Source organism: Somniosus microcephalus, chromosome 6, assembly GCF_052327205.1.
Source record: "Somniosus microcephalus isolate GS21.2 chromosome 6, FLI_Smic_1.0, whole genome shotgun sequence".
Taxonomy (NCBI): domain Eukaryota; kingdom Metazoa; phylum Chordata; class Chondrichthyes; order Squaliformes; family Somniosidae; genus Somniosus; species Somniosus microcephalus.
In genome coordinates this window covers 111,772,600-111,789,423 of record NC_140992.1, presented here as the reverse complement: position 1 = coordinate 111,789,423, position 16,824 = coordinate 111,772,600, and the positions used below count along the sequence as shown (strand labels likewise).

Here is a 16,824-nt window from a genome sequence, read left to right as displayed (position 1 = left end):
TCACCAACTCCCCCACACCCCACAGCCCTTCAATCTCCTCACCAACTCCCCCACACCCCACAGCCCTTCAATCTCCTCACCAACTCCCCCACACCCCACAGCCCTTCCAATCTCCTCACCAACTCCCTCACACCCCACAGCCCTTCAATCTCCTCACCAACTCCCTCACACCCCACAGCCCTTCAATCTCCTCACCAACTCCCCCACACCCCACAGCCCTTCCAATCTCCTCACCAAATGCCCACACCCCACAGCCCTTCCAATCTCCTCACCAACTCCCCCACACCCCACAGCCCTTCCAATCTCCTCACCAACTCCACCACACCCCACAGCCCTTCCAATCTCCTCACCAACTCCCCCACACCCCACAGCCCTTCCAATCTCCTCACCAACTCCCTCACACCCCACAGCCCTTCAATCTCCTCACCAACTCCCCCACACCCCACAGCCCTTCAATCTCCTCACCAACTCCACCACACCCCACAGCCCTTCCAATCTCCTCACCAACTCCCCCACACCCCACAGCCCTTCCAATCTCCTCACCAACTCCCTCACACCCCACAGCCCTTCAATCTCCTCACCAACTCCACCACACCCCACAGCCCTTCAATCTCCTCACCAACTCCCTCACACCCCACAGCCCTTCAATCTCCTCACCAACTCCACCACACCCCACAGCCCTTCCAATCTCCTCACCAACTCCCCCACACCCCACAGCCCTTCCAATCTACTCACCAACTCCCCCACACCCCACAGCCCTTCCAATCTCCTCACCAACTCCCCCACACCCCACAGCCCTTCAATCTCCTCACCAACTCCCTCACACCCCACAGCCCTTCAATCTCCTCACCAACTCCCCCACACCCCACAGCCCTTCAATCTCCTCACCAACTCCCTCACACCCCACAGCCCTTCAATCTCCTCACCAACTCCCTCACACCCCACAGCCCTTCAATCTCCTCACCAACTCCACCACACCCCACAGCCCTTCCAATCTCCTCACCAACTTCCCCCACACCCCACAGCCCTTCCAATCTACTCACCAACTCCCCCACACCCCACAGCCCTTCCAATCTCCTCACCAACTCCCCCACACCCCACAGCCCTTCCAATCTACTCACCAACTCCCCCACACCCCACAGCCCTTCAATCTCCTCTCCTGACTCTCAACCATTCCAACCTGCTCTTCTGATCCCCAGCCCTTCAACCTCTGCTCCCGACTGCCAGCCCTTCCAAATTTCCTCTCCCTGTGAAGGAATATACTATATTGCCTTTTTAGAAAAATACACTAACTTATGAAAGAATTCTGGCCTTGTTGAGATAAGACAATGGTTGACCCTGAAGAGTACCTATTAAGGAACTCAACTTATAAATTCTTTAAAACATGACAAACTGGGTTTGGAAATTTAGAGACCTAACTACGAAATAGCTATGAAAGAATTCTGGCTATTGAAACAGGATAAGTTGTTGACCCTGAATAAATAACCTATTGAAGCAGAAGAATGGATGACTCCGAGTGGCTGGCCTTTTGGAAACAAAACAATGGTCAACCCTGGATAAGTGATTTAAATTAAACTTCGTAAAGATGGCAGATAAGATAAGAAACATCTGCCTTTCACATCTTTTTATATGGTGAACCCAGAACACTTGGAGATGTGGCAGATTCTGGAATATTACAAGTTGATGTGGCAGTAAAGAATTGCAGAGGTCAGCAGAAAGATGAATAGTGATAATTAACTTTCTTCAGCAGAAACATTAAAGGAAATACAACTGAAAAAGTGTATAAATATTGAAGTCTCAAATGGGATATCAGACTCGCTTTAATCGGGAAGGCGATTCTCAACTACAGAGGCGGCTCTGTAGTCTTCCACTCTTTGTATCTCGGGGATCAAAGGTATTTTGATATTGATGGATATCCTGTATAGAAAATGTTAAGAACTTTAATACTGTAGCAAAGTTAAGATTTAAAAGTAAGATTCTCTGTTGAAAATAAGATCGTATTTTTTCTCTTTTTAGAACTGTTAACATTGCGAATGACTGATTCACCAACTGTAAATTGCATGTCGGTTCTTTTAATAAATCTCTATATATTTTTAGAATTGTCTCACATAAGTCTTCTGTATCAATAACTCGCAAACGCAATCTCTGTACACTCTTTGGTGAAGTGGTACATTTTTCTGAGGGGAGACTCCGGACCCTCATAATATCCGGGATGGTACAGTCTGGGTAAACTTATTAAAAGTGCTATATGGGGGACGGTAACATTCTCGGGTTGTTCCTTTCCTTTAGGGAGAGATAGCCCAGACCTTTAGAACCAGTTAAGCATCTTTAGGATTCGGCTACCTCAAACTTTAGTTGAAAGTGAACATCTGAGAAATACGCCTGATCCGGGATAGCCCCAAAGGGGCTAAGACTAGTAAATATCCTTTCATCACTACCCCCAACCCTTCCAACCTCCTCTCCTGATCCCAGCCCTTCCAACTTCCCCTCCTGACACCCGGCCTTTCAACCCCTTCTCCCTACCCCCAGGTGGCAGAGAAAAAGCGGGGAATTATAGACCGGTAAGCCTGGCATCGGTAGTGGGGAAAATGCTAGAGTCCATTATAAAAGGTGAAATAGCAGAGCACTTGGAAAGCAGTGACAGGATCGGACAAAGTCAACATGGATTTACAAAAGGTAAATCATGCTTGACTAATCTACTGGAATTTTTTGAGGATGTAACTGGTAAAATAGATAAGGGAGAACCAGTGGATGTGGTGTATTTGGACTTTCAGAAGGCTTTTGATAAGGTCCTGCATAAGAGATTAGCATGCAAAATTAAGGCACATGGGATTGAGGGCAAGGTATTGACTTGGATAGAGAACTGGTTGGCGGACAGAAAGCAAAGAGTTGGAATAAACGGGTCGTTTTCCGAGTGGCAGGCAGTGATTAGTGGGGTACCGCAAGGATCGGTCCTAGGACCCCAGCTGTTCACAATATATATTAATAATGATCTGGACGACGGAATTGGATGTAATATCTCCAAATTTGCAGACGACACAAAGCTGAGTGGGAGGGTATGCTGCGAGGAGGATGTCATGAAACTCCAGTATGATTTGGACAGGTTAGGTGATTGGGCAGAAACATGGCAAATGCACTGTAATGTGGATAAATGTGAGGTTATCCACTTTGGTGGCAAAAACAGGAAGGCACATTATTATTTGAATGGCAATAGATTGGGAGAAGGGGAAGTGCAAAGAGACCTGGGTGTTCTTGTGCACCAGTCGCTGAAGGTAAGCATGCAAGTGCAGCAGGTGGTTAAGAAGGCAAATGGTATGTTGGCCTTCGTAGCTAGAGGGTTCGAGTACAGGAACAAGGATGTCTTGCTACAGTTGTACAGGGCCTTGGTGAGACCGCACTTTGAGTATTGTGTGCAGTTTTGGTCGCCTTATCTGAGGAAGGACGTTCTTGCCATGGAAGGAGTGCAGCGAAGATTCACCAGGCTGATACCTGGGATGGCAGGAATGACGTATGAGGAGAGATTGTGTCGATTGGGCTTATACTCACTGGAGTTTAGAAGATTGAGAGGGGATCTCATCGAAACCTATAAAATTCTGTCAGGCCTGGACAGACTAGATGCTGGAAGGATGTTCCCGATGGTCGGGGAGTCCAGAACCAGGGGTCATAGTCTAAGGATAAGGGGTAGGACATTTAGGACTGAAATGAGGATGAATTTCTTCACCCAGAGAGTGGTGAACCTGTGGAATTCTCTGCCACAGAGGGCGGTGGAGGCCAGTTCATTAAATATATTCAAGAAAGATTTGGATATATTTCTTAAGGCTAAAGGGATCAAGGGATATGGGGAGAAGGCAGGGACAGGGTACTGAATTTCAATGATCAGCCATGATCTCATTGAATGGCGGAGCAGGCTCGAAGGGCCGAATGGTCTACTCCTGCTCCTATCTTCTATGTTTCTACGTTTCTATGTTTCCAAACTCCTCTCCTGATCCCAGCCCTTCCAGCCTCCCCTCCTGACCCCCGGCCCTTCAACCCCTTCTCCCTACCCCCAGTCCTTCCAACCTCCTCTCCTGACACCCAGCCCTTCCAACCTCCTTTCCTGACCCCCAGCCCTTCCAATCTCCTTTCCTGACCCCCGGCCCTTCCAATCTCCTATCCCGACCCCCAGGCCTTCCCACCTCCTCTCCTGACACCCAGCCCTTCCAATCTCCTTTCCTGACCCCCGGCCCTTCCAATCTCCTATCCCGACCCCCAGGCCTTCCCACCTCCTCTCCTAATCCTCAGCCCTTCCAAACCCCCTCTCCCGACCCTCAGTCTTTCCAACCTCCTCTCCTGACCCCCGGCCATACCAACCTTCTCTCCTGACCCTCTGTCTTTCCAACCTCCTCTCCCGAGCCTCAGACTTTCCAATCTCCTCCCCTGACCCCCAGCCCTTCCAACCTCCTCCCCATGTGGGTTGGCAATAGTAGCAGAGTCTTTGGAGAAGGTGAAATGGAAATTAAAATCGGGAGAGATATATAAAGGGTGTCTGATCGGATATCTCCCATTTTACACTATCGCCCAAAGTCAAAATTACCCCCCAAGTGACTGAGGGTAACAGGATGATTCAGCCGATCAACTAGCAGAAGTAATAGAATACAAGACAAAAAGAAATGAGGTAAAACAGGAGATTGGAGGCAGTAAGTGGATAGGTGGGAGATTAATGTGACAATCTTTACCGTTTCAGAGATGCGGAGTGTGATGTTCTGTATAATATATCGAACCTTGGAGATTTCTTACCATCAACATCTCGATTGTGCTGGGGGAGCTGCCATGTTGCATAGGTGGAAGACTTGCCAAAATCAATTCACATGATATGACTTTTATTTTGGTCAGCTGCTGTTCGATATGATTGGAAACTTATCACCTTGTTTAAGAGCCTCCAACCTACTGGAGAAATACACACTGGTAGGGTTTCTGTTTGCCAGAAACAGACTGCACACGCTCTCTCTCTCTCTCTCTCTCTGTAGAGATACATGCCACTGACCTAAGGTCAGAGAGCGTAGGCACAGGTTGGTAGAGCCAAGGCTTGGAGATGAAGTGAGTGCAGGTGCAGGGTCACTGCTGGTATTTAACCGGCTAAAAGCTTGCGGCTTACCAATACAGAGCACTGGCAAGCTTCTGTCCAGGACTGCCCTATCCATGAGGGCACTAGATGGCAGGATTACCCGCAGCCAGAGTGGAAAGAATCCCAGCCTCCAGTGACAGAAATCCGACAATCACATGAATTGACAAACAGTGATGTGAATTGATTTAACTGGCTGATTCATGGGGCTGTCATCAATGTGAAAGCTTTTAACGGGACATAGATTGTAATATTAATGCACTAGGGTTGTTATACATTTTGATGGCTAACATGATAGCCACATAATTGACCTAATGTCAAGCTGGGTCTCAGAAACGGGTCTGTGTAGAAGAGCTGGTTACATGATACAACCAGGACAGATTTCAGCTGTTGTACGTGGAGCAGCTGATAAACTCCATTCACAAACATCAACCTTTCATTCGAATCATGAGAAATGCTTTTAAAATCATTTACCTTTTTTTTTAATGATTCAGCAAATCAAACAGTGACACACAAACACAAGAAAGCAAGTATCGGTGTTATGCAAGGCATCCTACATCACTACCTCAGCAAAACCTCGACTGGAACTACTCGAATCTCTTCACAATGACCCTGAAGGACTGAGCTCACAATTCTCGGAGTGCTCGTGCTGTCAGATTCTGTTATTGAACAAGGTGACGAAGGGTCCCTGAAGTAAGGCATGCGATATTTGAAGGTTAATTCTTGCCCTTATTAAATGCTGTGCGGGGTTAACTGAAGAGTCTCTTGGCTGTTCTTAATCTCTGAGGACAAATGGGGAAGAGCTGATCAGTTCCTCCTGGACCTTTCACCTAAATGTTCGGAGCATTCACATGCAAAAAATGTCGAATTCAGAACCAGTGCAAGTTTCAACGGCACTTAATGGAGTTGGAAAAGGATGAACATGATTCCCAATTGTTGAGAAATGGCATCAAACTTGCCCAATGCCTTCAGTTGCCAGAGCCTAAACTTTCAATTAGAGATTGGGGGATGCAAATGCAGCCACCTCAGTGGGTGAGTTTGATGATGGATCCACTGAGTGAGGTCAGGCCACTATACAGCCCTTGGATTTCCCGTCCGGGAGCGGGGGCAGGCAAGGGAGCACTAACAGGATGAAATTCCATCTGCAGGAACTACATTCCCCTCTCACACAGGACACTCCTACTGCACTCGGGGGCAGTGAGTGGCCTAGACCAATAGCGACCTGAACCAACATCACTAAAACAGATTATCTGGTCATTTATCTCATTGCTGTTTGTGGGAGCTTGCTGTGTGCAAAATTGGCTGCCGCGTTTCCTACATTACAACAGTGACTACACTTCAAAAAGTACTTAATTGGCTGTAAAGTGCTTTGGGATGTCCTGGGGTCATGAAAGGTGCGATATAATGCAAGTTCTTTCTCTCCCTTCTTTCTGCTTAACTGTGTGTTGGGCAAACTCACACATCCAAGGAGAGTGAGCCAGGGCAACAGGCAGCAGCCACGCAGACAAACAAATCAAAGTTCACTTTTCTTTTCATCAATATTTTCCTTTTAAACTGAAAATATCAAAATCAGATAAAACAAGATTTATTTTGAGGTTTCTTCAATTCATATTTTTTTGTTTACTCATCAAGGTGGGGAGTATCAATGGACACTCAGTTTTAACCCGGCTAAATACAGAGTAAAGCTCCCTCTACACTGTTCCACCAAGCACTTCCAGGTCAGGTGCAGCACAGGTTAGATCACAGAATCATAGAGCACAGAATGAGGTCATTCAGCCCATCGTGCCTGTGCCGGCTCTTTGAAAGAGCTATCCAATTAGTCCCACTCCCCTGCTCTTTCCCAAGAGCCCTGCAAATGTTTCCTTTTCAAGTATTTATCCAATTCCTTTTTGAAAGTTACGATTGAATCTGCCTCCACCACCCTTTCAGGCAGTGCATTCCAGATCATAACAGCTCGCTGTGTTAAAAAAATTCTCCTCATCTCCCCTCTGGTTCTTTTGCCAATTATCTTAATTTTTTTCCCTCTGGTTACCTACCCTCCTGCAAGTGGAAACAGTTTCTCCTTATTTACTCTATCAAAACCCTTCATAATTTTGAACACCTCTATTAAAACTCCCCTTAATCCTCTCTGCTGTAAGGAGAACAGTCCCGCTTCTCCAGTCTCTCCACATAACTGAAGTCCCTCATCCTTGGTATCATTCTAGTAAATCCCCTCTGCACCCTCTCTTAGGCCCTCCATATCTCCAAGGATATGGAGCAAAGTTCCCCCTACACTGTCCCATTCGACAGGTACAGATCAGGTACAGCATGGTTTAGATAAAGATTGAAGTCCCCTCTAATCCCAGAAGAGTGCCCTGTACTGTACCAGAATGAGATTTTTCCATTTCATCCTGTGGCTTTTCTGAGTGAGATTGCTAATTTATTGGTGCTCAGTTTGTGGGTGGACATGTGGAATTGGAAAGAACTGAGACTCTCCAAACCCCTTTCAAATATGGCCTTAAAACCACTATCGGAGAATAGACTTTCACCCCATCAGTCTGGGCTGGGTTTGGACCCAGTCTCCTGGAATGACTAGTGTCTATTCTTCAGTGCTATCCAGTCTCCTCCCATCTGTAGTGCTATTGCTATATCCAGTATACATAGAAACATAGAAGATAGGAGCAGGAGTAGGCCATTCGGCCCCTCGAGCCTGCTCCGCCATTCAATGAGATCATGGCTGATCATCCAAATTCAGTACCCTGTCCCTGCTTTCTCCCCATATCCCTTGATCCCTTTAGCCTCAAGAAATATATCCAACTCCTTCTTGAATATATTTAACTAGCAGGGGAGCCTGGCGTTGCCAGGTCAATTTCGGGCCGCTCGGTGTGCGTGCCCCTGTGTGTCCCCCCTCTCTGTCGCTCTCCCCCTCTCCCTGTGTTGTCCTCTCCCTGCCTCCCTCCCTCACCTCCCCCTCCCCCTCCCCCTCCCCCACTGACCTCCCCCTCCCACCACCCCCTCCCTCCCCTGTCCCTGCCTAGCGCCTGAGGCCCGGTGCTGTTCTGATAGCGGCCGTGCGGGGCGTATCGCTTGAGGCGCTGTCGGGCCGAGACGGACCCGAGCTGAGCTCCCTCGCGGATCGCGCGGCTGACAGGCGGCCGGTGCCGCTCCCCCGACCGCTGTGTGTGTCGGGCCGAGCGGTTGCGAGGCACGGCCCAAGTGAGCCCAACTAACCTGCCGGTGCGGCGGGGCGGGAGCGGGATCGGGAGCCGCAATGTGGGAGTTCCTGTGGGGATGGAGCTCCCCCGCGGGTGGCGCGGTTGATGGTCGGCCGCTGCCGATGACCCGCCTGCTGCGTGGAAACTCACCTGCCGCTGCCGGAGTCGGAATGTGGGGGTTTCTTTGGCTGGAGGTGTCCCTGTGGGGATTAAAAAAATGGCGGGGAAGTTTAGGGAGACTGGAGCATTAGGTCCCGCCTGTGACGCACCGATTGGTCAAGCATCAGGTGAGTGAACTGCAGGATTGGTCAAGCAGCACGTCACTCAACGCTAATGAGAGGTAGGATTGGTCAAGCGCTAATGAGTGGATTTTTGAGTAATTTTGAACGTTTTTTGTACACTGTCCAAACAATTTTTGTGTGACTAAAAAGTAAATATGCCTACAAGAGTCCCCTAATGATGAGCTTTCTTTTGATATAACATATGTGTAGGTACGCTCTATAACTTTTGATTGTATAGCCGAACAGACAGAGAGACAGACAGACAGACAGAGAGACAGACAGAGAGACATACTATAAGATGAATTGGCCTTCACTGCCTTCTGTGGTAGAGAATTCCATAGGTTCACCACTCTCTGGGTGAAGAAATTCCTCCTCATCTCTGTCCTAAATGACTTACCCCCTATCCTTAGACTGTGACCCCTGGTTCTGGACTCCCCCGCCATCGGGAACATTCTTCCTGCATCCAGTCTGTCCAGTCCTGTTAGAATTTTATAAGTTTCAATGAGATCCCCTCTCATTCTTCTAAACTCCAGTGAGTATAAGCCCAATCGACCCAATCTCTCCTTATACGTCATTCCTGCCATCCCAGGTATCAGTCTGGTGAATCTTCGCTGCACTCCCTCCTTCCTCAGAGAAGGCGACCAAAACTGCACACAATACTCAAGGTGTGGTCTCAGCAAGGCACTGTACAACTGCAGCAAGACATCCTTATTCTTGTACTCGAACCCTCTTGCTACGAAGGCCAACATACCATTTGCCTTCTTAACTGCCTGCTGCACCTGCATGCTTACCTTCAGCGACTGGTGCACAAGGACACCCAGGTCTCGTTGCACTTCCCCTTCTCCCAATCTATTGCCGTTCAGATAATAATCTGCCTTCCTGTTTTTGCCACCAAAGTGGATAACCTCGCATTTATCCACATTATATTGCATCTGCGATGCTTCTGCCCAATCACCCAACCTGTCCAAATCATACAGGAGTTTCTCGGCATCCTCCTCACAGCACACACGCTCACCCAGCTTTGTGTCATCTGCAAACTTGGAGATATTACATCTAGTTCCCTCGTCTAGATCATTTATATATATTGTGAATAGCTGGGGTCCTAGGACCGATCCCTGCGGTACCCCACTAGTCACTGCCTGCCACTCGGAAAAAGAGACGTTTATTCCAACTCTTTGCTTCCTGTCTGCCAACCAGTTCTTTATCTAAGTCAGTACCTTGCCCCCAATCCCATGTGCCTTAACTTTACATGCTAATCTCTTATGCGGGACCTTATCGAAAGCCTTCTGAAAGTCGAAATACACCACATCCACTGGTTCTCCCTTAACTATTCTACCAGTTACATCCTCAAAAAATTCCAATAGATTAGTCATGCACGATTTACCTTTTGTGAATCCATGTTGACTTTGTCCGATCCTGTCACTGTTTTCCAAGTGCTCTGCTATTGCATCTTTTATAATGGACTCTAGCATTTTCCCCACTACTGATGTCAGGCTTACCAGTCTATAATTCCCCGTTTTCTCTCTACCACCTTTTTTGAATAGTTGGGTAACATTAGCTACCCTCCAATCCATGGGAACTGTTCCAGAGTCTGTCGAATTTTGGAAGATGACCAGCAATGCATCTACTATTCCTAGGGTCACTTCCTTAAGTACCCTAGGATGTAGATTATCAGGCCCTGGGGATTTATCGGCCTTCAATCCCGTCAATTTCCCTAACATCATTTCCCTACAAATATTGATTTCTTTCAGTTCCTCCATCTCATTAGACCCTATGTTCCCCGACATCTCTGGGAGGTTATTTGTGTCCTCCTTTACGAAGACAGAACCAAAGTATGTATTTAATTGGTCTGCCATTTCTTTGTTCCCCCATTATAAATTCCCCTGATTCTGACTGCAAGGGACCTACGCTTGACTTCACCAATCTTTTTCTCTTCACATATCTATAAAAGTTTTTACAGTCAGTTTTTATGTTCCCTGAAAGCTTACTCTCATATTCTATTTTCCCCCTTCTTAATTAATCCCTTTGTCCTCCTTTGCTGAAACCTAAACTGCTCCCAATCCTCAGGTTTACTGCTTTTTCTGGCCAATTTATATGTCTTCTCCTTGGATCTTATGCTGTCCCTAATTTCCCTTGTTAGCCACGGTTGAGTCACCTTTTTTGTTTTATTTTTATGTCAAACAGGGATGAACAAATTCTGTAGTTCATCCATGCAATCTTTGAATGTTTGCCGTTGCCTATCAACCCTTTGAGTAACATTCTCCAATCAATCCTACCCAACTCGCGCCTCATACCATCGTAGCTTCCTTTATTTAAATTCAGGACCCTTGCCTCTGAGTCAACTACTTCACTCTCCATCTTAATGAAGAATTCTATCATATTATGATCGCTCCGACCCAAGGGGCCTTGCACAACAAGATTGCTGATTAATCCTTTCTCATTACATAATATCCAGTCTAAGATGGCCTGATCTCCAGTTGGTTCCTTGACATATTGGTCCAGGAAACCTTCTCGTATACACTCCAGGAATTCATCCTCCACAGTATTGTTACTAATTTGGTTAGCCCAATCTATATGTAGATTAAAGTCACCCATGATAACTGCTGTGCCCTTATTGCACGCGTCTCTAATTTCCCATTTAATGCCATCCCCAACCTCCGCATTACTGCTTGGAGGTCTGTATGTCACTCCCACTAATGTTTTCTGCCCCTTGGTATTTCTCAGTTCTACCCATACAGATTCCACATCATCAGAGCTAATATCCTCCCTTTCAATTGTGTTAATCCCTTCTTTAACCAGCAATGCTACCCCACCTCCTTTTCCTTTTTGCCTATCTTTCCTGAATATTGAATACCCCTGGATGTTGAGTTCCCAGCCTTGGTCACCCTGGAGCCATGTTTCCGTAATCCCAATCATATAATATCCGTTTACCTCTATTTGCGCTGCTAATTCATCCACCTTATTACAAATGCTCCTCGCATTAAGACACAAGGCCTTCAGGCTTGTTTTTTTAACACTCTTACATCTTTTAGAATTATTATTTACTGTGGCCATGTTTGATTTAAACCCTTCTCTGACTGCCACCTTTGTTTTTCTCCTTCATTTCTTTTGCTTCTATCCTTGTTTCCCTTTCCTCTGTCTCCCTGCTCAGGTTCCCAACCCCCTGCCATTTTAGTTTAAACCCTCCCCCAGAGCACTAGCAAACACTCCCCTCGGACATCGGTCCTGGTCCTGCCCAGGTGCAAACCGTCCGGTTTGTACTGGTCCCACCTCCCCCAGAACCGGTTCCAATGTCCCAGGAATTTGAATCCCTCCCCCTTGCACCATTCCTCTAGCCACGTATTCATCTGAAATATCCTTCTATTTCTACCCTGACTAGCACGTGGCACTGGTAGCAATCCGGAGATTACTACCTTTGAGGTCCTATTTTTTAATTTATCTCCTAACTCCCAATATTCAGCTTTTAGGACTTCATCCTGTTTTTTTACCTATATCGTTGGTACCTATATGCACCATGACAACTGGCTGTTCACCCTCCCCTTCCAAAATGTTCTGCAGCCGTTCTGAGACATCCTTGACTCTTGCACCAGGGAGGCAACATACCATCCTGGAGTCTCGTTTGCGGCCGCAGAAACGCCTATCTATTCCCCTTACAATAGAATCCCCTATTACTATAGCTCTCCCACTCTTTTTCCTCCCATCCTGTGCAGCAGAACCACCCACAGTGCCAGGAAGTTGGCTGCTGCTGCCTTCCTCTGATAAGCCATCTCCCTCACCAATATCCAAAGCGGTATATCTGTTTGAGAGGGGGATAGCCACAGGGGACCCCTGCACTAGCTGCCTGCACCTACTACTCTGCCTGGTCGTCACCCATTCTCTTCCTGCCTGTGCAGCCTTTACCTGCAGTGTGACCAACTCCCTAAACGTGTTATCCACGACGTCCTCAGCATCGCGAATGCTCCAGTATGTATCCACTCGCAGCTCATGAGCGGCAGACCCTGTGAAACCACAGCTTATTTGGGGAGAGGCTCCTTTAGAGGGAAGGTAAACTCCCAGCTCATTTTACTCATTATGAAAGGGAATGTGCCTTTGTTGTGTTTGCTGATTTGGCAGGCGTAAAGTGAACCCTATCCAGAAAACATTATGGAGTCAATTTTCGTCTTGACCTCCTCAGTGCTAATCCGGTGGAGCGGGTCGCCCACCCATTGTAGAACAGGAATCAATGGAATGACAATCGGGCGGGTTCTATAATGGCTGGGTGATTTACTGCTCTGGAGGTGAAGACAAACATTCACCCCTACACGTTCTTCTGATTACACATTGAACATCTAGTGGAAAATACAAGCATTAATCAGGCTCCTCAATCCTCAGCTTAAAAAAACTAGATCACCTCTCTCTCATACAGTCAGACCTCCCCACTGCCGTGATCTGGTGTTACCATAGCATGAAACCATCAAATAAACTGCAGACCAGAGCACGGCAAGTTACAACCACTCTTTTTTTGTACAGGTAATCTTGACAGTTCGGTTGCTCAAAAATCAAATGAGTTGGAAAAAAAAAGCACTGTTGGTCCATTCAAGAAGACGCATTAAGTTTAACCTTGTATTACTTTAAGCTTGTGGCTTTTTTTGGTGTTAAAATGCAGTTAACTTTCCTGTAAGTATTTAGTGAAACAGAGGAAGGTAATGATTTAATTTCAGATGCAAATATACATTGCACCATTCAGTAACTATCTGTGGGAGGATCGGGATGTCAGAGAGAACCAATTGAATCCAATTTTATCTGCATACATGCTTTGGATTTTTCTTTGGGTGGGGTGGGGGATGGAAGGGTTAGTTCAGCTATTAAGGTGTAAACCAATTGGTGCAGATGAGAATGAATCATTAATTTGATCCTGGGGCCTGTTAAGAACACAAAAGACCTGGAGAATTTGTGCTGGAGAAGCAATAGGCAAGTCAGAGTCTTCCTCGGCCTCATGCATGCTCTGACAATCCTGATTTATTCGCTTAGCAAGGCTGATTCAGGGGTATGGTGGCATAGTGGTTATGTTAAATAACAACAGAAAATGCTGGAAAAACTCAGCAGGTCAGGCAACATCCGTGGAGAGAAATTTGAGTTGACGTTTCGGGTCGAACCCTTCTTTTGTTACTGGGCTAGTGATCCTAAAGACCTAGACTAATGATCCAGTAGATATGAGTTCAACTCCCACCATGGCAGCTGGAGAATTTAAATCCAGTTAATTAAATAAATCTGGAAATCTGGTGACCATGAAACTACCAGATTGTTGTAAAAACCCATCTGGTTCACTAATGTCTTTTAGGGAAGGAAATCTGCTGTCCTTACCTGGTCTGGACTATGTGACTCCAGACCCACAGCAATGTGGTTGACTCTTAACTGTACTCTGAAATGGCCCAGCAAGCCACTCTGTTGTGCCAAACTGCTACTGCAGCAGTTCAAAAAGGCAGCTCACCACCACCTTCTCAAGGGCAATGAGGGACAGGCAATAAATGCTGGCCTTGCCCATGACACCCACATCCCATGAACGAAGAAAAAAAAAATCTAAAAGTGTGTAAGAAAGCCAAACTAGCTGTAATGATTCTTCTCTAGCTGGCTCTCAAGTGTTTGTTAGACAAGTGACCTCTAGCTACGACTGTTAGCGATGTGACTGGTCAATTCACGAGACCCTAGCAGAAGATTTCTTACCTGTAACACTCTGCACAGAAAGACGAAAGAGGCAAGCACCTGTCATTTGGGGATGGAGGGACTTCGAAGGTAAAGGAATATATATGAGTTGGGTGCAGTTTTAGCTATAATTACATTTCAAGACGGTTTCAAATGAATTACTTTCAACTGGTACAACTTGGTGGGAGGTTTATTTAGCTGATACTCTTGAATCTGCCACTGTTTGTACAAAGCAGTGTCATCTTATCTCTGCACCAATTTGGTTCAATTGGCAGCACTCTCAGCGTGGAGTCGGAAGGTCATTGGTTCAAGCCCTACTCTAGTTGCGAGTGTCGGACGATGCATTAAGCTGAGGCACCGTCTGCCAGTTCAGAAGTTTGCCGGATGTCCTGACCAACATTTTTCCCTCAAACAATTCCAGCACGAACAGATTAACTAGCCATTCGTTTCACTGATGTTTGTGGAAGCTTGCTGTGTGTAAATTGCTTTCTATGTTTGCCTAAATAACAGCTACTGCACTGCAAAAGTAATTCTTGGATGTAATGTGCTTTGAGGTGTCTTGAGGACGTGATAAGATGCTATATAGATACAGTATTCTTTACTGTGTAGCAGCAAGAATCCTTTACACTGCTGGAATCTGAGATGCATGTCTTTTGTTGTGTCACTCTACAGTAATATTACTATGTGCCTTGAACAGTGTGAAAGGGAAACAAGTTAATGGCTCAGTACATTGATGGACCAACACACTGCACAACGCAGGGCGAGGACAGAACTAGGTCTGTGATTGCATAGTTTCAGTTAAGCTTTCCAGGCGATATTGAGTATAGAGCAGCAAAAGGAGATTAGGGGGGTAGATAGCGTCCATGATAAAGTAGAACGTATATGGCCTACTGAAGGAGATTAAATCCATGATTGAATAGGTTGTACATTAACTGGGGAAGGAGATAAAAGGTAGAGTCCATGATAGGATAGATTGGACATTGGGTGGGGTAGAGTCCATGATAGGATAGATTGGACATTGGGTGGGGTAGAGTCCATGATAGGATAGATTGGACATTGGGTGGGGCAGAGTCCATGATAGGATAGATTGGACACTGGGTGGGGTAGAGTCCATGATAGGATAGATTGAACATTGGGTGGGGTAGAGTCCATGATAGAGTAGCTTGTACAAGGGCAATAGAAGGAGCGAGCATGATCGGCCAATGACCAATGTTCTCCGTAATTTTTTTTCTGGGCGTGCGGCCCCTTTAAAGGGCTGCACGGCCCATTCACAGATTCGCGCAGGTAACAGGTAGTGCCACTGTTCCATTTGGACACTTTAATTCCCACCTTCAATTAATGGGCCGTATATTCCAATGCCTACGGGTGTGTACGCGCTGTGTATACACCCGTAGGGACATCGGAAAAGTCGGTTTCAGGCATGCCAAGCGCATGCGCTGAAAACCGGCATTTCTGATCTGTCAAGAATGCTCTTGCCTGCCCTGGAGAAGGGCCTCTGTGGACGGATAGTTCCGCCTTCTGGAGAACCTCCACCCGCAGAAAACCCTTACAATTCTTACACCTGGTAAAAGCAGGCATAAGGCATAAGGGTTGAAAAAAGTTTAAAAAACAAATTTCACTCATTTATCATTTAAAAATACTTTTAATAAAGGTATGTTTATTTTTAGCCCCATAAAAAACTTTAATTATTTTTTTCAAAAAATGTAATTTTAGTTTAAAATATTTAATTTATTGTAATTGCAACTCATTTTAAAATTGTGATTTAAAAAAAATGTATTTAATGTTTTACTGTGTTTTTGGGGTAATCTCCATTCATATATTTGACAGTTCTATCTGTCAAGTGTATGAAGGGAGATTCCCTTCTCCTATTGGCTCCCCATGGCCCACATGATCCCAGGGATGCTTGCGAACTGCATGCACCTCTGGGATACGTGGGCCCTGCACATTTCGAGTTGGAGAGGCCCAGGAACGGAAGTATACGCACCTCGGGAGCCCTTGAGTAAGCCCATAGATTTTTTCCAGATCAGAGGCCTCCGCAGGCAGGAAGCCTCTAATCGGAAAATACGGGCCAATATAATAATTTTCTCTCTTCAGGTCTCCTGAAGTCATTGATTGCCTCCTTCTCATAGAAACATAGAAACATAGAAGATAGGAGCAGGAGTAGGCCATTCGGCCCCTCGAGCCTGCTCCGCCATTCAATGCGATCATGGCTGATCACCCAAATTCAGTACCCGGTCCCTGCTTTCTCCCCATACCCCTTGATCCCTTTAGCCTTAAGAAATATATCCAACTCCTTCTTGAATATATTTAATGTATTGGCCTCTACTGCCTTCTGTGGCAGAGAATTCCACAGGTTCACCACTCTGGGTGAAGAAATTCCTCCTAATTTCTGTCCTGACTGTGACCTCTGGTTCTGGACTCCCCCACCATCGGGAACATCCTTCCAGCATCTAGTCTGTCCAGTCCTGTCAGAATTTTATACGTTTCAATGAGATCCCCTCTCATTCTTCTAAACTCCAGCGAGTACAAGCCCAATCGACCCAATCTCTCCTCATACGTCATTCCT

The 16,824-nt window shown here is 46.3% G+C and overlaps 1 protein-coding gene across 7 annotated transcripts in view; it reads right to left on the bottom strand.

Moving 5' to 3' along the window:
- LOC147115992 (espin-like) overlaps positions 1-16,824 on the bottom strand; it is a 470,195-nt gene that overhangs the window by 44,159 nt on the left and 409,212 nt on the right. Inside the window, exon 11 of one of the 7 annotated variants that reach the window (XR_015078729.1) lies at positions 4,777-4,923. The exons of 5 other annotated variants lie outside the window; for them this stretch is intronic. Coding sequence is in view for 1 of the 2 variants with exons in the window: in XM_085990693.1 (XP_085846819.1) it covers positions 5,851-5,883 (33 nt within the window). In the remaining variant the exon portion in view is untranslated. Of the gene's footprint in view, positions 1-4,776; positions 4,924-5,566; positions 5,884-16,824 lie in introns of those variants that run through there. One more of the 7 variants, XM_085990693.1, reaches the window with a different exon arrangement.